Below are 21765 nucleotides of genomic sequence, written 5' to 3' on the forward strand. Positions count from 1 at the left end.
CCACCCAGGCGCCCCAAGTTTCAGATATCATTTTACCTCCTCAAACCTGAAGATCATTGGAATTGCATATCACAATGCCACTGGAAGATAAAGGATTGTATTATTCCTATTATTCTACCCCCAACGTGCTACAATTTATAGATGGGTAACTGAGCCAAAAAGTAGTAGATCCTGAATTCAAACCTAGGCATTTCAGTGCAAGAATTTGTGCTCTTAACCACCATGCTAACTGAAAAAGAAGTTTTTAAAAGCACTTCACAGCTATTAATATTATATACTTATTTAATAAAATTCTAGTAAAGGTGAAAAATTCAGATTTGAATAGTTACTCTATTAATATATCTGTGTTCTGTTTCCCATGTTAAATATTATCTTAAACTTCATGGCCATGATTTATTAGTAGTTCCTGCTACTCTTGATTTTTATTTATTTATTTATCCAAGACAGAGAGAGAGCACATGCATGCGTGCACATGAGTTGGGGGAGGGGTAGAGAGAGAGGGAGAAAGAGAATCTCAAGCAGACTCGACACTGAGCGCAGAGCCAGCTGTGGGCCTTGAGGCGGGGCTCAACTTGGGGCTCAATGTGGGGCTCAGTCTTAAGACCCTGAGATCATGACCTGAGCTGAAATCAAGAGTTGGCCACTTAACCGACTGAGCCACTCAAGCACTGCACTTCCCACTCCCCTGGTCTTGATTGTTTTATTTTCAACCTAGTGGTCTTTCCTCCTTTGGACTTCTTAAATTTTCAAAAGCTTCTGTGCTTGTTTATAAAGCATGTTATTAGGTCTCAGGAAAAAGAGCAAACATTGCTGCTGAGGCAGGTGTGCTTTGAGATGCTGTCTACTCTAAATGAAGAAGGGAGCTACCATCATTGTAGCACAACAGACAGTTTGGACTAGAAATAAAATTGTAACCTTAGTCACACACTAAGTTTACTGATGTTGGTGGATGTGTAATTTATGTATTACTCTTGACATCTACAACTGGATAACATAGTCTAATTGCTGTAGTCAGAGAGGTATAGGTTGAGAAAGTAATTCTTACGTTTACTCATTAGTATGCCTTCTTTGGTCAGCTCAATCTATTAAGTAATAACCAAAATTTTTTGAACTCTGTTAGGTGTTCCCACTGGCTACTTTTAATACATTTTAGGAGTTGGAGCTAATAAACGTGTTTTTCCTAAACTTTCACTGGGAATGTAGAGTCAAGAGTGACTTTTAAGATAAGAAATATCTAGGTGTTTATAATGTATGTGTTAAAAATATATATACATATATTGATATATCTATATACCTATTTATCATCTATTAGATATTGGGTACTTTTCTTTCTTTCTTTTTCTCTTGCTCTTTAAAATTTCCAGTCAATGGTACAGGATCACAGAAAAAAAAATTAAATAGACAAAACAACAACAACAACAACAAAAAATAAACATTTTCAGGTAAGAAAATAATAGACCACATACATTATACCTACATCTTTAATTATGAACGTTTGCATATTTATTTTCTAATTAACCCTTAAAATTTGTATTTCCAGTAAATTCACAGTTTTTTTTTTTAAGATTTTATTTATTTATTTAACAGAGAGAGAGAGATCACAAGTAGGCCAAGAGGCAGGCAGAGGGGGAGGGGGAAGCAGGCTCCCTGCTGAGCAGAGAGTCCGATGTAGGGCTCTATCCCAGGACCCTGAGATCATGACCTGAACCGAAGGCAGAGGCTTAACCCACTGAGCCACCCAGGTGCCCCAGATTCACGGTTTTAATTCCTATACTGCTGACTTTATTTGCTTACCAAGTCCCTATTGAGCACCTTCTTTGTGCCAGGCGCTGTGCCAAATACTGGCCTTTGAGAAATGAGGTCCCTGTCCTAAGTGAGCTTGTCTAGGGGAGGAGACATGACTGAGGTTCACGGTACCTTGGAATAAAGAGGAAAAACGTTTAAATGTACTGGCATTTCAAGAAATGCATTCCATAGGAGACTGTGCCAACATTCTGTCTTTAAAATGAAATCGGTAAAGAAAGGAGATGCCTTGGCGAGGGGCTTCCATGGTAGAATACTCAACACGGAGGCATGAAATAGGTGTGAAGTCACTTGGGGACCAGATGTTCTGGGAGTAAAAGATTTGCCTGGAGGATAATGGATGAGCCTTCTAGAGTATTAGGGAGGCGTTAGCTCCAAGGATCCACTTAAATCCCTCTTGGATAATTAGAAAATCAGATTCCCATTCTTTTTAGATAAACTGTGTGGCTATGGCTCTCCGTTCTGTTTAGTGGAGAAACTGACCTATGCTTTTTTGGCTTCCAATTAAATACCTATTTTTTCTTCCAACATCTTAGGAAAAGTGGAAACAGGTGGGCATAATACTGACTGTGGAAGCTTACTTCTACTCTTATCCACACTCTTTCCTTCTAGCCCCCTGCAAGAACTGTCAATAGACGGACCAGGGACAGTGATTGGGTCATATTTCTCCAAGCCAGGTCTTCAGGGGACAGTTGAACTGACGCCTACATCAGCCCTGGCCCTTGTTATTGGAGAAGTGTTCTCTTGTTTCTGTCTAGTTTCTTCTCACGGAGTGTGGTCTTCCACGCCTGGGCCTTTCCTACTCATTGCAGTGTTCAAGTATGAAGGTCTGAGATTGACGTGTGGGCTTCACGGAAAAGGAGCGCAGGAGGCCTTTCAGCCTTGTTGGTACTAGGCCTCAAGCCCTCCTCATAACTAGGCCGGATGAAGCTTCCAAAAGGTCCAACCTCATGCTTCTAGGATTCAGAAGGGAATGTGTAAGGGTTTGAGGCAAAAGCTGTCTGACCTTTACTTCTCTACACATGTCTGTCTAGAAACCCTGTAGGCAAGAACGGCTGACAGGACGGAGGTTTGGCATTCCGGCTTCTCTTACTCTTCTTTGATCCGTAGCACATATTCTCAGTGGGAGTGAGATTGCTCCCAAGGGGGAAAAATTACTTCTTGGGGAACGAAAGAAGCTTATTCTTCTCATGTATAAAGCATGGATGTGTATACAGTGTATCTGTGGTATTACATTTAATGGAGAAAAATGTGTAACAAGGCCCTTGGAGAGGCAATTAAAAAAAAAGAGGGTGAGAAACAGTGTTCTAAAGTGTAGTGTGTGTGTGCCTCTCTCTTACTCTTTCTTGGGTGTCGCTTGCCAGGATGGGTATAATAATGGGTATCATAATGTCTTCACTCTGCTAGACTGTTTTTGTTTTTTTTTTTTCTTCTCTGCTATGTTTAGTCCGTAGCTTTTATCTTCTAGTTTGCCTTGTGGCTTAATACAGTTTCTGTAGCTCTGCTCTCATGTATAACTGACAGGGAGAAAAAAGAAGAAGGAAGGGCAAAAGGTATACATCAGCTAAGTCAGACCTTTTTAAAGAAACTATTTCTTTTTTGTTAAAGATCTCTTTACTTATTTTAGAGAGATAGAGTGAGGGGGTGCACATCAGTGGGGGAGGGGCAGAGGGAGAAAATCTCCAGGCAGACTCCCAACTGAGTGTGGAGCCAGATGCGGGGCCCCATCCCACAGCCCATGGAATCATTTCCTGAGCCGAAGCCGAGAGTCAGACACTTAACTGACTGAGTGACCTGGGTACCCCTTAAAGTTGATGTTACTAACAAGCTTTAATTACATTTTACCGACTAAAACTTAGTTATGTGGATACCCTGTTTGCAAACGAGGCTAGAAAATAGAGATTTATTTGTCTGTTTATTTACCTATTAAAATTGGGCCCATTGCCTTTCTCAACCAAATTGGGATTCTGTTAATAAGAAATAAGGGGAAATGGATATTCAGGCAACTCGCAGTCTCTTTAGTTGTCCCTTTTATCATCCATTGGTGGGGCAGCGGCCCAGAGCAAGGCACAGTCTGTGCTTTGGAATACAGCAAGAACTATATACCTTTTCTTTATGTTGGGACTCATTAACCTGGTGCTTTAAAACTTTTGAACAAATTGGCTTTCTGAAAAAACAAATAAAATGGATTAAATATGAAGGCATTAAGTTCTTGAGAGTTTCCTAGTGGGAAGAACACATTGTATTTGCAAACTAGAGCTGGCTTCTTCATTCAGTTTACAGATCTCAGACTCAGAAATTTGCATTTTGAATGTTGCGGAGAAACCCTTATTTATTGATTGATTAGATTTAATGAAAACATTTTCCTTAGAAATTTTGAGCTTTGGGAATGAAAGGTTAATTTGACTGGAAATTTCTTAGATGTCAGTAAAAAAATAAAAACATTGTGTTTCTTGTAAATGGATTCAAAACTATGTTTTTCAAACAAAATGATGGTGGTATTTATCGTATACCTGAAATTACAGAGTAACTGATAGCAGAAATATGTGATCTTTTACATATCTGTAAATGCCTATATTCTTACTGTGCCAAGAATTTAGGGAATAAAAGAAAACTTCATTGGAAAATTTCCAACTAAATCTGTGGATTTTGGCATAATTATTTCTTTCAACAGTTGGAGTGGCATTGTAATGGTTGGCAAGGCTCCGGGATTAGGCACGGAAGCACAAAGTCATTTTCACAGCACCATTTTGTCTAGAATGTGGAGTATATGACCTCAGTGCTTCTTGGGGCAGGAGGTGGGTAGTATTTGGCAAGGATATGTCTGTTTCTGTTTCTTTCTCTTTCTCTGTCTCACCTTTCCTTCTTTTCCTCCCTTCCTTTCTCTCTCTCTCTCTATCTTTTGTTGGGTTATCATTTTAAAGGACTATGAGATAGTAATCCTACAAGGATTATTTTGGAGCACATGAAGTTATACTTTGAAGATAATTTTTTAGAAGGGGACTTTCCGTTTTTAAGGAATAATTTAAAAAATATTTTGGCTCTGGGAGTTTTGAAAAAATAGTTTCCTTCAAATTCTATTCGGTGTCTTTAGATAGTCAATAATATCAGGCCGACCTGATATTTTGTATTTTTTTACTTTGGTATATACATTTGGATCTTAAACATTCATAATAAAATGTAAACTTAAATGACTGCAACAAATTATTGGTAAATTGAAAGTCATCTTAGCTGTTTTTTCAGTACATATAAAATCCCACTTAACTATCTGCCAGTTGGGGAGTTAAATAGGACAATGTCTTCCCTCCGTAATATGAATATATGGGGTTTTTGGAAATCTTCCTGACAGCGTAGGTAGAAAGTATTAGAAATATTAATTCTTGGGCACTAAAGAAGGCACTAGGGGGAACACAGGGCTGAGGGAGCCGACATGTGATTAGACCAGTGTAACAAGTGTGTGTTGAGAGCTTAGATAGGGGCATGCATGCAGGATTTCAAGGAGGGCTTCTCAGAGAAGATGATGTAGAGTTGAGTGTTGAAGATCAAGTAGAAGTTGCCTAGAGGAAGAAGTGGGGGGAGGGCATCCCAAGAGGGTAACATGGAATGTGCCAAGACATTGAGCCTAAGAGTGCACGTGCACGCAGAACCTTCCGCAGAGGACAGGACTTTTTATCTGCTTTGTTTATGGTTTGGATTTCATGCTAAAGACGTGCTAAAGTCATTGAATGATTTAGAGTCTGGAAATGATTTAGTGTCTGGAAGTGATGTGATGGGACTTACATCATTGTTGAGGTTGGATTAAAGTATGCTCAATTTGGATCCAGGGAAATTAATTGGGAGATTATTATAGTGGTCTATATGAGCGTTGGTACCTGCAGTGGTGATTGAAATAGAGAAGAGAACTTTTTGCATTTAAGAGATATTAAGAAGGTGGAATCAGCAGGACCTGGTGACCGATTGTGAGAATGAAGACAGAGGAAAATGGAGGGTGGATGATTCCCATGTACTTGGTTTGGCTGATACGTATGGGTGCTGATGATGTGTATTATACATGGGAATGAAGAGGAAAAACGTGGGTAGATGATCATGAGTTCAACTGTAGAGTTTCAGTATGAGACTTTTAAGTGTAGATGACTAAGAAACTAGTGTGACTTTGGGAATACCTCTGACTTATAATGTTTGGCTTACTTCTTTGGGGACTTCTCAGCCTTTCAGTTCTGTTTCTTTCAGTATCATTAAATATTGGTATTTTCTGGGGTCCTTATTTATCACTCTTCTCCACTCCATTCCTACTTGTCTGTTCTTTTGGATTTAGCTACCCGGTCCATGAATGTCTGTCAAATTTTTATCCCCAGACAGGAGTTCTACCTTGAGTTCCAGTTGCTCTTCTAGCTGTACACTTGTTTCTGGGTCGGATGTTCTCCAGGTAGCTATCAGTATATCCAATTTGTTCCCTTACCTTCTTCCCCATTTCCTTTACACTGTAGCGTAGTCTGATGGTCACATTAGCACAGAAACTAGATTTAGGCTCTCTAGGTTTGAGTCCTAGATCTGTCAGTAGCTTTGTGACTCTGAGAAAATCATGTGACCTTTCTGTGTCTCAGCTTCCTTGTCCATGAAGTGAGCATAACAGCAGCACCTCCCCGAGGATCAAATCAGAGTGGTGCTTGCACACGACAAACAGTGTGTGAATAGCGCTGTGATGGGGTCTTCCTGCATTGCCTGTTCTGGTTGATGGTACCACTGTTCAGCAGCTGACCCATGCAGAGCTGTGAGGCTTATCCCGACTCCTCCATGTCACTCCATGCCACGTCAGAATGATAATTTTGTCCTGTCAGTTGTCTACTCTCTGATATCTTCTCTCCATCTCTGCCATTACTCTTCTGAACTTAACCTTTATTATCTTCTTCTTCAGTGACCCAGACTGGCCAGTGACTAGTCTCCCTGTCTTTTGTCTTTCTTTTTTTCAACATTATCTATACAGTCCCTCAGTGGTTTTTCTGAAATGCAAATCGGATCACTTAAAACTCTTTGGTGCCTTTCTGTTCTTATAGGAAGAAAAAAAAAATACAAGTGAAGGCCTCTGAGGTTTGGTCCTGCCTTTTTCTTCAGAATCGTTTCCACCCCATTCTGACCTTTCTTTAACATTTACAGTGTGTCCGTATTCTGTATTACTTTGGTCTTCCAGGTCTTTGTACACCCTGATCCCTTTTGGAGGGCCTTCTACCTCTTTGTCTCTCTGAAATAGTTTCTGGCTGTTTCCCCAAGCAGAATAGGTCTCATCTACATCAATGTTTCACCTTGTGTGGAGCTTAACCATATGACAGTCATGCTTGTCGTTTGCATGCCAATCTCTTCTAAAACTGAGCTTATCTTTGAATGAATCACTTATCTCAATTAACTTCTTGGAGAGTGTAAGTTATGCCTCTTGTCTTTGGTCAAGGGCAGATGTTAAACATTTGTTTACTGAACAGATCATCTGGTTAATGATCATTTACATCTGTCTTAAAGAAGAAACATACCTATATTTACTTTATGTGTTGCTAAGGGAAACATTTCTTTTAACTTGGTTGATACAGCAAATATGCTCTTTTTTTTTTCTTTTTTGGTTTCCAAAGGTCAGTCATTTCCTAGTGGACCAATAATAATATTTCTTGTTACCGCAGTTTCTAGAAGAGCCAGTAAGAAATATTATCAAGATGGTTCTTATACCGTAGTGTGGGAATTGTTCTCTATTTTCTGTGTAAGAGTTGGAAAATCATGAAAGAGCATTGACTTATTGCCTGAAGACCAGCTGTTAAGACTGTTCAGATTAATGTTTTACTGAGGTGGGTCCAGAGGGAAGAAAAACATTTGAGTTGTCGCTGCTCTGTGGCATTGAGTGGGAAGTACTTCTCCAGCCTTACAGTCTGTACAGTCCAACCATAAACACATAAATAAGACACTCAGGCAGTAGAATGCAGTTAATTAGATGATGCTGAGTCTTCAGATCACTCTTCTTGTTTTTTACCTTGAAGGTTCATGCAAATGAGAAAAAATGGAGAAAAATGGCATGCAGATTTTGTATTTTTATATACATGACCATAAACAGAAATGTGTGGTTTATCCACAGTAATACTAAAGGCACAGTCATTTTTTCCCTGCATTAATTTAGCAAGGGATTTTCCCATAAGGTGTACCTATGGGAGAACCAATCACCTATTGCGTAGAAAAGAATAAAATTCAAATGGATGGTTGCATACAATGGCTAATGAATTATTCATGCTTATTTGTATCAGGGCCTTGGCTCCCTGTTGGAGGCACAGATAAGGAACTGAGCTTTCCAAACCAGTGAGGCTGGTCAACACCAAGGGGTTCAGGTGGGGTCTGTGCCTCCTCATCTTTGAATTCCATTCACGAGGGACACCTGGGTGGCTCAGTCAGTAAGCATCTGCCTTTGGCTTGAATCACGATCCCAGGGTCTTGGGATTGAGCCCCGCATCGGCTCCCTGCTCAACGGGAAGTCTGCTTCTCACTCTCCCACTCCCCCTGCTTGTGTTCCCTCTCTCGCTGTGTCCCTCTCTGCCAAATAAATAAAATCTTTAAAAAAAAATTCTGTTCATGAATGTTAAAATATTGTGTGGAGAGGCTTTTTGTTTTCATTTTTTAAAAATGAGACAATACTGCAGCAGTATAGGAAACGTGCTGTGGCCATGTTATAGCAATAGTAATAGTACTACTTTTTTCCATGGTGGTTGGGTTTTTAAAAAGTTGCCATATATTGCATTTCATTTGATCCATAAGGTTGTCTCAGTTTAGTAGTAAAAGAAACCAAGATTTAGAGAGAATTTTTTCCATTCAGTGGTGGGGCTGAGGCTTAAAGCATAGCTCTCTGGGTTTCCTCTGAGGGCTCACCCCTTAGCTCGCACAACGGCAGTGTGCTGGGCATATGGGCATAAGGTTTTCATGCTGCTGGACCATCAGAATGACTTGAATCTTCAGGATACCGGGTTAGTCTCTGAGTCTTCAGAAGAGAGAAACTTCTCTCTAGTGCCTGGTTGCACACAGGTACTCCTATGAAGTCAGGAGAGACTTCCAAACAGCAGGATTTGGTTACCAAATCTTTTGACTTCTGGTGAGAATATATGTGTTGGAAATAGGACTGGTGAGTGCCGCAAAGGGGGCCAGGAAGGGCGAGTTAGTAAGAAGGGGGTTGGGTACCTGAGTCCATTTATTACTTTCAATGCAAAGGTGTTTGCTTAATAAAAAAGTAGAGAAAGAGGTTAGATGTATCTGTGGGCTTACTTTTCAGCTGAACGCATGATAATTATCTGTTATTTAAAATGTTTGATACGTTATGTTTTCCTTTAATAATGTTTAGAGGGATGATTATGAAATCTACATGATAAATATATAGTCAAAAACATGAGTTGAAACAGATCCCAGCATGAAGGTATTAAGGAACGAATCTTCCTTTCTTCCTTCTTCCTTTCCCCCCTTCTTTACCTTTTTTTTTTTATTTTTTAAGAAAGTATTTTATCGATTTCATTAAATGGCATTATTCAGGCATTTAAAATATGAATATTTCTCTTTGGCATCTATCTATACATCCTAAAATCTCATTCAGAGTTCTCATAGCCCCAACAGATTCCCTCCCACTGTTTGCTCTGGAGTTTGGTTTTGTTTTCCCTTTATCCATATTGATTCTCAAGTTAACTTCTTTTTGGTGTTAGACATAGAGTAGATGTTCTCCTTGTTCTAAGATTTAAGTCATTATTGAAACCATTAAAACTAGCATGTACTCTCATATAGTTCCTGGAGAATATTAAGAATATTTAATTATATGTACTTAGATGTTTTCAGAGGAGAGTTATGTGTCTGTTTTCTGAACTCCAATGTACTATATCTGTCCCCTCCTTTAATGGTCTTTGATGTGCGTGTCTTCATTTTCCTACTAGGTTTCAAACTTCCAGTGTCTAATTAGTGCTGGGTGATGCCCACAGCATCTCCCTAACACTTCTTAATTTCTCAGTGAATTTCTTTGATGAGTAAATAACATTATTTCATATGGCATTTTGGGGAGCAATGCAAGTCCATAATTTCTCTATTATTTATTTTACTTGCATAGTGACATTCCAACTGAAACTCAGCCCTTGGAATCAAGGAGTAATGCTTTAGTTAAGAGGCTGTTCAGTGTTATTTCCACTATTAGAGGAAGTTAGCACTTGCAAAATAAATTGTTTGTAGTAGGGAAAATTCTGTTTAATTTCATCTCTGCAACTCTCTATTCTAAAGGACCAGTAGAGCTAAAGGCTTGGGTTCTGTGGCATTCTCACTGGACTTTACTGTTTGTATAAGCTGTTTTCATCGAAATCCATTGTGTTGAAGCTCCGTCTACCAAATTTTCCACAGAACTCATAGTATGACCCATGCCATTATCACCCACTGAATTGTTGAGTGATGTACCCCGATGAGAGGTCAGTGGCTCTCAGTCCACGGTGAGCGTCAGAAGCCCTGGAGCTTGTTCAGAGTAGGGATGCTGCACACCTCCCCCTGGGCATTCTGAATCTGTAGGGCTAGGACGAATCCTGGACATCTGTGGTTATAACACTTTCTGGTGGTCCTGGAACCATTTTTGAGAAACACTGCCATTGAGTCAAATTTATTTGTGATTTTTAAAATGATGAATCCTCCAAATTTGTAAGGCATTCTAAATGGATTTAAAAGCTGTGTTATAGGTTTGTTAATGAATTTGACATTGCACAATCAGTATGATTTATGTGGCATTGAAGAGTTAATTATAAAATACTTTCTTAGCTGGTCTAGTGTATATTAACATGCATTTAAAACACAATCTTGGGGTGCCTGGGTGGCTCAGTGGGTTAAAGCCTCTGCCTTCAGCTCAGGTCATGATCCTAGGGTCCTGGGATCGAGCCCCGCATCGGGCTCTCTGCTCAGCAGGGAACCTGCTTCCGCCTCTCTCTCTGCCTGTTTCTCTGCCTACTTGTGATCTCTGTCAAGTAAATAAATAAAATAAAATAAAAATAAAATACAATCTCTATTTGTTTAAAAAACTCCCCCTTTTTTTTTTCAAGAGAATATTAAATCGTTTATTGATTACACATGATAATGGATGATACATAAGCTTTAATCCCATCTATAACTTTATCTGATACCATAATTCAATTTAGGTATATTGCATAGGATGTGCCAACAATCATATTAATAACCAAATAAACTGCAGGACTTTGCTTGGGTGACCTTTTAATGGTGAACTCCAGGTCACAACACATTAACTGTCAGTTCAACTACACCAATGTTTGTGGAGACAATGGCTTCTGTGCCCAAGCAAGTTGCAAATAAATTTCGAATGGAACCTGGCATCACCCTGAAGGAATTCTAACTTCACACTGTTGGGGTAGTATACCAAGATGGCTTCAGAGTAGACTAACTTTACGCAGCACATTTAAAAAAACACACATTTATTCTGCATCATTTAGCAATCGACAGCATGGGTGCAAAAAAAAAAAAAAAAACCAACAAAACAAAACCCATCTGCATTAAAACCCTTTGTTGGAATGCTTTGAACTTTCCACAGAACAGAAACTAAAATAACCTGTTACACAATTAGTCACAAATACAGTCTTCGGGTTTTTTTGCCCATGCATATGAGTATTGTCTAAAGCATGTCTTCTTTGTAGCAGCTAGGCCCTGCCACCACTGTGCTTGGCTGAGTTCACAAATCTTTTGTAACCTGTAGCTTCCCTGTCACTTCTCTGGCTCTCCTCTCCTGCTAAGCTTTGTTCCTGGCAGTAATTAAAACCTTCTGCCACTGCCATAGCTCCTGCTGCTGCTGGAACCACCATAGCCACCTTGGTTTCGTGGTTTGGCGAAGTATCCGCCTCCACCACCATAAGGGCCAGAGCTTCTGCCTCCAAGATTTCCTCCTTTCATGGGTCCAAAAATTGAGGATTAATTGTTGTAATCGCCAAAATCATTATAACTTCCGCCACCTCCAAGTTGCTTCCATCATTACCAAATCTGTTCTAGCTGTCCCCACTGCCACCATATCCACCGTCACCTTGACTGCCACCAAAGCCACCTCGACCACTGAAGTTTCCTCCACAATCAAAGTTGTCATTCCCACCAAAACTACCTCCACCACCGCCACAAAAGCTTCCAGAACCACTTCGACCTCTTTTGCTGGATGAAGCAGTAGCCATCTCTTGCTTAGAGAGCGCTTTCCTTACTTCACAGCTGTGGCCATTCACAGGATGGGATTTTTGAATGACAGTCTTGTCGACAGAGTCATGGTCATCCAATGTTACAAAAGCAAAACCCCTCTTTTGCCACTGCCTTGGTCAGTCATGATCTTAGTCACTTTGATGTTCCCACACTGTTCGAAATAATCTCTTAGATGATGTTTGTCAGTGACTTCTTTAATACCACCCGCAAAAATCTTTCTCACAGTTAAGTGGGCACCAGGTCTTTGAGAATCTTCTCTTGACACAGCCCTCTTTGCTTCCACAACTCTTCTATCCACCTTGTGTGGCTTCGAGTTCATGGCTGCCTCCACCTCCTCCACTGGGACATATGTCACAAGCCCAGAGCCTTGGTGTTTGGATCTCTCATAGCCACCCAGTCCGTAAGCTCAGCTCAGAATGGCTCCTCAGACTCTCTTCAGTTGTTTGAAAGCTCAGACGCCCGATGAAGAGCTTCCGCCACTGTTCAGGCTCTTTGGGAGACTCTGACTTGGACATGACGGTGGTGGGAGGGGAGACTTTACCGATGCTTACTCGGTGGCGTCCACTGGCAGAAAGGACAAAAAAACTCCCCTTTTAAATAAACTCCCACTTATCAGGAATGAGAACACACAAAAATCAAACTTCAGTGTTTTCTCTGCTGTTAATTTCTACATATACGATATTTATCTCTACTTATCCTATATTTTATTGTCACTTTTTATTGGAAAAAAATTTTAGGATATTTAGAAGGCACAATCTAATATGCCTTTAATACCTATAGTAATGGTCCATGTTGCCCTTGAAGCCGGATAAGAGTATTGAATTTTTTAATTATAAAAAGAATGTAAGGATTAATTTCTGCATCAAATTTTTTTATAAATGCTGATTCTCTGAAAATAAAGATAAAGTGAAAATACAAAGTAATTTATTTTATTTTTTTAATTTTTTTTTTAAGATTTTATTTATTTATTTGACAGACAGAGATCACAAGTAGGCAGAGAGGCAGGCAGAGAGAGAGAGGGAGAAGCAGGCTTCCTGCTGAGCAGAGAGCCTGATGCGAGGCTCGATCCCAGGACCCTGGGATCAGACCTGAGCCGAAGGCAGAGGCTTTAACCCACTGTGCCACCCAGGTGCCCGAAAATACAAAGTAATTTAATACAAACTTTCATTAATTTCAGCTAAATGAATGAGTGACATATTCTAGTGAGGTCATTGTGATAATACATATGGATTAATATTCAATATAAGGCTTTCCCCTACCCCCCCCTTTTTTTACTTTGCAAATGCTTCTTTTAGAAGATGGGTCTAACATTCTTCAGACATATAATATAATCAAAGGTTGGGAATTAAGAGAATTACAGTGAAACTTAACTTACAGATTTGTACATAATCAGAATTACATAAAATGCCTTAATCTAGTCTTTCTTTCTTTCTTTTTTTTTTTTTAGGGACTTTCTGCCTCGAGGGTCGGGCATCGTAACCAGACGGCCTCTTGTGCTGCAGCTTGTTACTTCCAAAGCAGGTAATAAATAAGGATGTTTCCACACGAGTAATGCACATTCCCGTGGTACCTGTTGCCTTCACTGCTGGGTGCTGGGTTGTAGCAACAGAAACTTTTTTGTGATCCCTCTGCTCTGGGTGGCAGCCTGTCGTTCTCTCCAAATGCTCTCTTCCTCATTGTTCTTTTAATTCCTTCAGTTACAGTAAAGGGAAAATCTTATTTGCATGTAGATTTTTAAAAACCTACTTTTTTATGCTAAGAAAATATTTTTCTCATTATAATCCATCTGTGTAATTTTACAGTACAGTTTGGCTCCTACTATTCTCTGGTTTACTTCCTTCAGGCATGTGTGTGTGTGTTTGGGAATTTATTTAAGTATCGATTCAACTGCAGCTAACCCTGCTGTGCACACACGGTGTGTGCGTACCTGCGTCTGCGTCTCATGTGCTGCGCTTGCCCCATCCTCAACACCGTGATGAGCTGGTCGGCAAATGAGCTCTGTTTTCGTTCTTATTTTTTTAGCAGTTGGTGATGTCCGATTTTTTGTGTGCTTTTTTGGGTGTTTATAGTGTTTTTTATGAATTGGCTATTTTTATCTTTCCCATTTCTTTTTGTGGATTTTACTATTTTTCTTATCAATTTCTTTCAAAGCATTTGTAAAACCACACCTCATAAATTGCAAAAACCAAAGTCATGAAATTTTACCCCTTTGTTTTCTTCTAAGTATTTTATAGTTTTGCTCTAGAGGTTTAAAAGATATAATATATGTCTAAAAGACCTCTATTTAGGTCTTTGGTCCATTTTGAGTTAGTTTTCCTATATGGTGTGAGGAAAGGGTCCAACTTCATTTTTTGCATGTGAATATCCAGTTTGTTCCAGCATCATTTATATGTTTTTGGTACGCTTGCTGAAAATCAGTTGGCCATAAATACATGTGTTTATTTGGACTTTCTCCAAGTTTTGAAATTGGGAAGTGAGAGTCCTGTTTTGTATTTTTCAAGATTACTTGGCTATTCTGAGTTTCTTGAAATTCTGTATGAATCTTAGAATCAGCTTATTTTATCCCAGCAATGCAAGGTTGGTTTAACACCTAAGAATGAATTAATGTAATGTGTTTTATCAGTATAATTAAAAACAAGAAATCACAGGATTATCTCAACAGACTCAGAAAAAGCATCTGAAAAAAAAATACTACATTCCATCATTTTAAAAAGGATTTATTTATTTATTTATTTATTTGAAAAAGAGAGAGAGAGAGAGAGAGAGAGAGAGTGAAAGTACACATAAGCAGGGGGAGAGGCAGAGGGAGAGGGAGAAGCAGACTCCCTGCTGAGCTGGGAGCCTGATGTGGGGCTCTATCCTAGGACCAGGAGTGGATCATGACCTGAGCTGAAGGCAGATGCTTAACCATCTGAACCACCCAGACAACATTCCGTCCTTACAAAAACACTCAACAAAATAGGAATGGAAGGGAACTTCCTTAACCTGATAAAGGGCATGGACTAAAACCCACAGCTAACATCGTGCTTAATGGTAAAAGACTGCATACTTTCCTTTTAAGATCAGGAACAAGACAAAGATGTATACTTTTGCCTCTTCAGTCCACTATTGTGCTGGAGGTTCTAGGTCAGGGAGCTGGGCAAGGGAAAGAAATAAAAGGCATCCATACCAGAAAGGAAAGGGTAAAATAATCTCTATTTGCAGATGATATGATAAAGTACATAGAAATTCCCAAGGAATCCACCAAAAAACTGTTACAACTAATAAATGAGTTCAACAAGGTTGCAGGATACAAGATCAAACTACAGAAATCCATTGTATTTCTATAAACTTGCTATTAACAATCAAAAAATGAAATTAAGAAAATAATTTCATTTACATAGCATCAAAAATAACATACTACTTAGGACTAAATTTAACAAAAGAAGTGTGAAACTTGTACTCTGAAAACCATGAAACATTGTTGGAAGAAATTAAATTGTATCTAAAGAATTGGACAAACATCCTATGATTTATTTTCTCTTTAAAAGTTTTGATGTATTGAAGTTTTACCCTTTATGGTTGTAAAATCTGTACATGTATTTTTTTTTTTTTTTACAAAGATTTATTTATTACGGCACAGGAGTGGTCAGGCCTGGAGTCAGGGAAGAGGGGAAGGGGGCAGAGCAGCTGGAGGACAAGGAGAACCTGGGTTCCCCACTATGCACCCCCCTGTCCCCCCCAGGATGTATACTAGGCACATTCCTGGCATCAAAGCACAAACAAAATGCAACAAAGCAGCCTCTGCTAGTCCATCTTCCAGGCACCCAGGTTGGGGAGCAGGGGTGATAAGGGGAAGATTTCCAAAATGTTGAGGTTGAGGAGAAGGATGCTTGAATCCTGGGCCCTGGTAGAAGCCAGAGAGGGGTGATAACTTGAAATCCTGCATAGGAGAGGGGATGGAGAAGGATCTAAGGGCAACTACAAGTTCTTAGTACCCTCTTCCTCCAGATCTTAGGGTCCTGCCCTGTGGGTTTCCTGTGCCCAGGAGAAGGGTCTGGGGAGTAGAATTGTCCCCCCTTACTGGATTATCCAGTGCAAACTCTCTCACATCCCACCTCCCTCTGGGTAAATGGGGGAATGATGGGCAGGGCAGGCATCAGGCAGCAAGTGCCCAGGTACTCTAGGCATCAGCCAAAGGTGAGCAAACAAGAAACCCAGAGCAGCCCTAAGTCTTCTAGAAGTCAGAAGCCACAGCCCTAGCGAGTGAGGGGGAAGGGCATAGAATAGGGTGGGGACAGACTTCCTTCTGAGTGACGCAAGGCCAGGTGCCTATGTCCCAGGCTTAGGTGGGTGGGCCGCTGTGGTTCCTCCCCAGGCTCGTTTGGTGCCAAGTCTTCCACTTGTTCCTTGGAGCTTCCGTCTCTCTGGGGTTCATCCAGAGGAGGTGGGCGCTCCCGGGTTGTTCCAGACTCTGGCTACAAGCTGTCTTCCGCCCAGCAGACCCCTACTGTTCTGTAGGACTTCAGCCTGGCTGTCCTCCTCCTCCTTTTCCTCTCCCAGTCTTGTTACTTCTAAGCCCCTGACTATTTTTTTCATTAATTAGTGAAAATTATATGTCACGCACCACCTCTCTTTTCATGCAAAGTAGACTAGAAATTCTTCCCTCAGGGAAAACTTACTGTTTTCATAATCAGGAACCCCAAAAAGGAGTTTTTATATTGCAGCACCGTAGCTGAAGCCAGCTGAGAACTATGCTTATTTTTTTTCCATTCTAAGTGAACTATTCATAGGGCAATCCCATGTGTGACTATAGATGTGGGTTGACGGAGGGTCAGCAAATGGCTAAATGAAGCCAGCTGGGGTATATGTCACCGCTCATGTAATTTGCTTGTGTTTTGGATCCCAGTTGGGATCAGTTTTGTAAATAACAACTTTCTCTTGATAGATTCATTCATTCCTCCAGTGCGTGTTGAGTTGATTGCTGTGTATCAGGCAACATGGAGCTTACATTCTAGTTGGGGAGAAACCAACAACCACTAAAAAACAAAACAAAACACCAAGATAAATCCCCCCCAAACCACAGAATGTTAGATGATGAAGACAGCAGTTGATCCATGCTGCTATTTGCGTAAGCAGAGGGAGGTTCGAAGATTCCAGGACGGGAGCTACTTGTGTGTTGGAAGTTTAACAAGGATGCCCATAGGGCTGGAAGGGAGAGAGGAGGGACAGTAGAAGACCAGGTAAAGGGAGACAGTGTTGCTCAAACAGTCGCTCGGGTCGGGTCTTGTGAGCCAGGAGCCTTGAAACAGAGGATGATAGTAGGATGAAGGCCTTAAAGCAGGTGCCACTGCACGCGAGAGAAGGAAACAGTGACATGTTCAGGGATTGGATAGTGGGTCCGGATAATGCCGTTACTCAGGAGGAGGATTCAGGGATCCCTTTTCTCTTGGAACCACGTGGAAAGAGGAAAATGTAGTCTGTGCTTTTAGTGGGAGAGAGTCGTGGGATTCCTCAATTGACGACTTTATTTTCTCCAGGAGGGAGACAAGGTAGTTGCTAATAACGATCATTTATCTTCTAATTTCCATTTGTGTGTCAGTCATTCCTCTTTCATGTCTTCTTACACTGGTCAGTGTAAGACTTCCAGAATCGTGTTTTTGAAACTTGTTCTGGTAGAAATGCCTCCTGTGTTAAATGATGCATACATTATTTACTATTTGTTTTTCCTGGTAAAGAACTATTTTATTCCTAATTTTAAAAATATTTTAAAACAGGGTGCCTGGGTGGCTCAGTCAGTTAAGCACCTGCCTTCGGCTCAGTCATGATCCCAGGGTCCTGGGATCGAGTTCCGAGTTGAACTCCCTGCTCTGTGGGGAGCCTGCTTTTCCCTCTTCTGCTCCCCTTACTTGTCCGCTCTTTCTTTCTGTCAAATAAATAAAATAAAATAGTTTTAAAAAATTAAAATTAAAAAAAATTAAAACCTAATAAGTAGAGGGGTGCCTGGTTGGCTAAGTTGGTTAAGTGTTTGCTTTCAGCTCAGGTCATGATCCCAGGGTCCTGGGATTGAACGCAGTGTTGGACCTCCTGCTCAGCAGGGAGTCTGCTTCTCCCCTCCTTCCTGCGCATGTTCTCTCTTGCTGTCTCTGTCTCCATCAAATAAATAACAAAATATTTTAAAAAACCCTCATAAATAAATATATAATTTTAATGAGTGGCATTTTGACATTTATTGAGATGATCATTTAAAAAACTTTTTGATAGGGTTACCTTTACATTTATAGATTTCTCATTTAAGCATCCTTGCATTCCTAAGATATACTTGATTTTAGTAACTTATTCTTTTACTGTACTCTTAAAGTAATTCCACTGATTTATCTAGGTCATATAGATACATATATATCTAATGTTATATTACATTCTTCATATGTACATCATTGTCAAGTTATTGAATGAAATCTGTTCTGGTCAGCATAAAATAAATTGAGTAGCTCTCTGTCTCTTTTGACTTTCTTCTGCTAGCTTTTGAAATTCTTAAAAACCCAGTGATGCATTTTAGTTTCTGTTTCCAATTAAGGAGGGCTGCCAGCCTGGGTTTTTACAAAGGGTTATGTGTTAGAGAGAAAGGGTTAGGGGTTCAGAGACAGCAGCTGTGGGCAGTAAGAGCCTGGAAGAGGTAGACTGGAAGCTGTGGTTGCCGTGGGTCCAGAGGCATGGCATGTCAGAGCATTTAGGGAATATTCAAAAACATGTGGATACTTCCTATTTGTTTTGTTTTGAGAGAGAACGAGTGAGGGAGCATGGGGGTGAGAGGTGAAAGGGTGGGAGGAGGAGAGGGACAGAGGGAAAGTGAGAGAGAGAGAATCTTAAGCAGTGGGTGTGGAGCCTAATATGGGGCTTGACCTCACTGTCCTGAGATCATGACCTGAGCCGAAATCAAGAGTTGGACACTTAACCGACTGAGCCACCTAGGTGCCCCAATACTTTTCGTTCTAATACAAAGATTTTCCTGTTACAATTCTAAGAAACTCTTATAAAAGTATTGCTAAGCCCAGGACAGCTACTATTTAGAAAACCACAATACTGAGTGGTTGCCCTATTTTTGAGTATTTGGTATGTGTCAGCACTATGCCGGAACCTTCTGAGATAGATGTTACTTACGATTCCCATTTCAGAAATAGAGCCCCAGCAAGGTTAAGCAATTTGTCAAGAGGCCACATTGTTGGTAGGAGTAGGGGTTGTTACTAGTAACTTTCTGACACTGATTATATTGGGTCTTAAAAATAGGAAGCTCTGGGGCGCCTGGGTGGCTCAGTGGGTTAAAGCCTCTGCCTTCGGCTCAGGTCATGATCTCAGGGTCCTGGGATCCAGCCCCGCATCGGGCTGTCTGCTCCGCGGGGAGCCTGCTTCCTCCTCTCTCTCTCTGCCTGCCTCTCTGCCTACTTGTGATCTCTGTCAAATAAATAAATAAAAAATCTTAAAAAAAATAGGAAGCTCTAACTTCTTGCTTTATTTATTTATTTATTTATTTAAAAATATATTTTTTAATTAAACAAATTGTACACCCAACATGGGGCTCGAACTCACAACTATGAAATCAAGAGTCCTAGGCTCTACCAGCTGAGCTCGCTAGGTGCCCCTTGAACTGCTTTATATTTGCAGGACACACTTTCTGTTTTCACTAGCTTATTGTTTATGTACGGGAGCATCAATATGTGAATAGTAAATATAGAAATGATTTGGCTAATTCATAATTCTCATTTACTTTGCAGCATCATGCTTGTTTACTAATATTTAACTGCTTATCTCCATCTGCTGCTGTATTAGTTACTAAGTGAAGCCAAGAAATTAATTATAGACCCTAAGTCTTATTCTGTATAATTTGTTTTAGGAAATTTAGGACTTAGTACAAGAGAGCATTCCAAAAACATCACACGGTGTTGTGGGGAAGGTGAGAAAAATCAGCATCTCTGTGATTTTATTAATAAAGGTAAAATTTTTCATTAAAAGATCATGATAGTTTGGATTTAGAGACAGGGATTTCTGAAGGTTTTGCTTGAAAAGACAAGAGCTGGACAAAGTCCCGATGAGAAGTTGGGTACAGACTATGGTGTCAAGAGTGAGGGAGTAGGTAGAGGGTCTTGGTAAAACAAGGAACAGTTCACTGCCTTTGGGCATTTCCAGGGCCATGTTGTAACTGGCTGGTGCCGGCTTCTGAGACCCAGTAAGGCAACCCTCTTCTCATCTCTGTATTCCCTGACCTCATGGTGGTTGCCTGAAGTTGGTCACGGTGGGAATATTTACAGTGTGGAAATAGGCAAATGCTGCAAACCAGGACTTTTGTGAAACATTTACCAGCACGCCACTGATTTGTTTCTCCTCAATACCTAGTCTCACCGTTACTGGTTCAGTGACATTGCAAACTGAGAAAGCAAATGGGTCTGTGTATAATATTTTTGCTGAACTACTGAGTATATTGAAAGTGTCACTACTTTAAGAAACAATCCATTTGAAGTTTGATATACCGCCTGAAGGATTGAATCCATCACTCTTTGCATTATAAGTTACTGTTAAGAACTTAATGACTGTAAAGCCTGTAGGTCATGGTTCAGGATAAATGGTTTTGTCTCCTAGAGAACTTTTCTATGTTAAAATATTTCTCTAAACACTATTATATTGCCTCATGCTCTTTTATTTCAATGTCATTTGTGTAAGAAAGAAAGATATTACAAATTAGAGCTTTCAAAATGGATAAATTAAAGTTAATTGTTCACATTACAGAAGTAGTCTTTCTTTTGTGAAAGATTTCCTTGGCATTTCCTCGTTTCATGCATGTCAAATATATTATTACTTCATCAAAATTTGATTTACCGCCTTTGTGTTACACTTACGGCACAGTGTAACATGTCCATATTTCAAAAATTGCATAAGATGTAGTTTATTAGAAAATTATTACTATTCAGTGTTTGGGGTCCTTGAGTTGCGTTAAGTGACCATTTGAATAAAGATGTTCAGTAACAGAATAACAGAAGTCAGAACACCCATTTCTGAGGCACCAGAGAAACCACAGGGTGAGGTGGGGACAGAGTCCAGGCAGCGGGTCTGAGAGGCAGCAGGACGGCTTGGGAAGGCGACAGATGAGCATGTTCTAAGTGAGGGGCTGCATGCTGGGGTCTCTTCGGGGCAACTGTGAGAGAATTGTGAGTCAGGTGGGGCCAAGCCAGAGTGTGTTTGAGGAGACTGCTTCCTCCCACGAGAGTCAGGGCATAGTTAATTCTAGAGAGAAATGTCACCTTCTCACAGGTGAGCTATTTTAAAGAAATGTGCAGGTTACTTAGACTTGAAATCCTGATGTATGTACAAAGCCCAGGACTTGTTTTCTAGTTTCATAAGCTAGATTGCTGCATACTTAGTGGAAACATTCAAGTATTTCTTGAATAACAACATTGAAGATATTTTAAAACGGACACGTCTCATTTGTTTTGTATTTAAATCTCTGAATTTAATTAAAACTGATATTTTAGAATAAGATAGTCTGTTTTTGCAGAGGATTAAATGTTTATTTTCTTTTCATTGTAACAAGTTAACCTCATGTGAAAACAAATGTAATTCTGAAAACATTCCTTCTTGACCACAGCTTTGACCTTGTTCTGCTTCAGTGCTGCTTTCCTTCTACAGTGCGGGTTACCACATAAAGTGCAGATTCATGTTTAAAGTCCCTTGAATATAGCTCTTCTTTAAGTTTAATGTTCATAAGAT

The 21765-nt window shown here is 40.1% G+C and overlaps 1 protein-coding gene and 1 pseudogene across 3 annotated transcripts in view; one reads left to right on the forward strand and one right to left on the reverse strand.

Annotated features, from left to right (window-relative positions):
- The window catches only part of LOC111150646 (dynamin 3), a 527967-nt gene that overhangs the window by 77428 nt on the left and 428774 nt on the right, over positions 1–21765 (forward strand). For all 3 annotated transcript variants that reach the window (XM_022508131.1, XM_022508132.1, XM_022508130.1), the window contains exon 2: positions 13475–13548. In XM_022508131.1, coding sequence (XP_022363839.1) covers positions 13475–13548 — 74 coding nt within the window. The remainder of the gene's footprint in view (positions 1–13474; positions 13549–21765) is intronic.
- On the reverse strand, positions 11599–12542 carry LOC111150648 (annotated as a pseudogene).

Source organism: Enhydra lutris, unplaced genomic scaffold (genome assembly GCF_002288905.1).
Source record: "Enhydra lutris kenyoni isolate GAN:26980312 unplaced genomic scaffold, ASM228890v2 scaffoldscaffold24, whole genome shotgun sequence".
NCBI classification, from domain to species: Eukaryota; Metazoa; Chordata; class Mammalia; order Carnivora; family Mustelidae; genus Enhydra; species Enhydra lutris.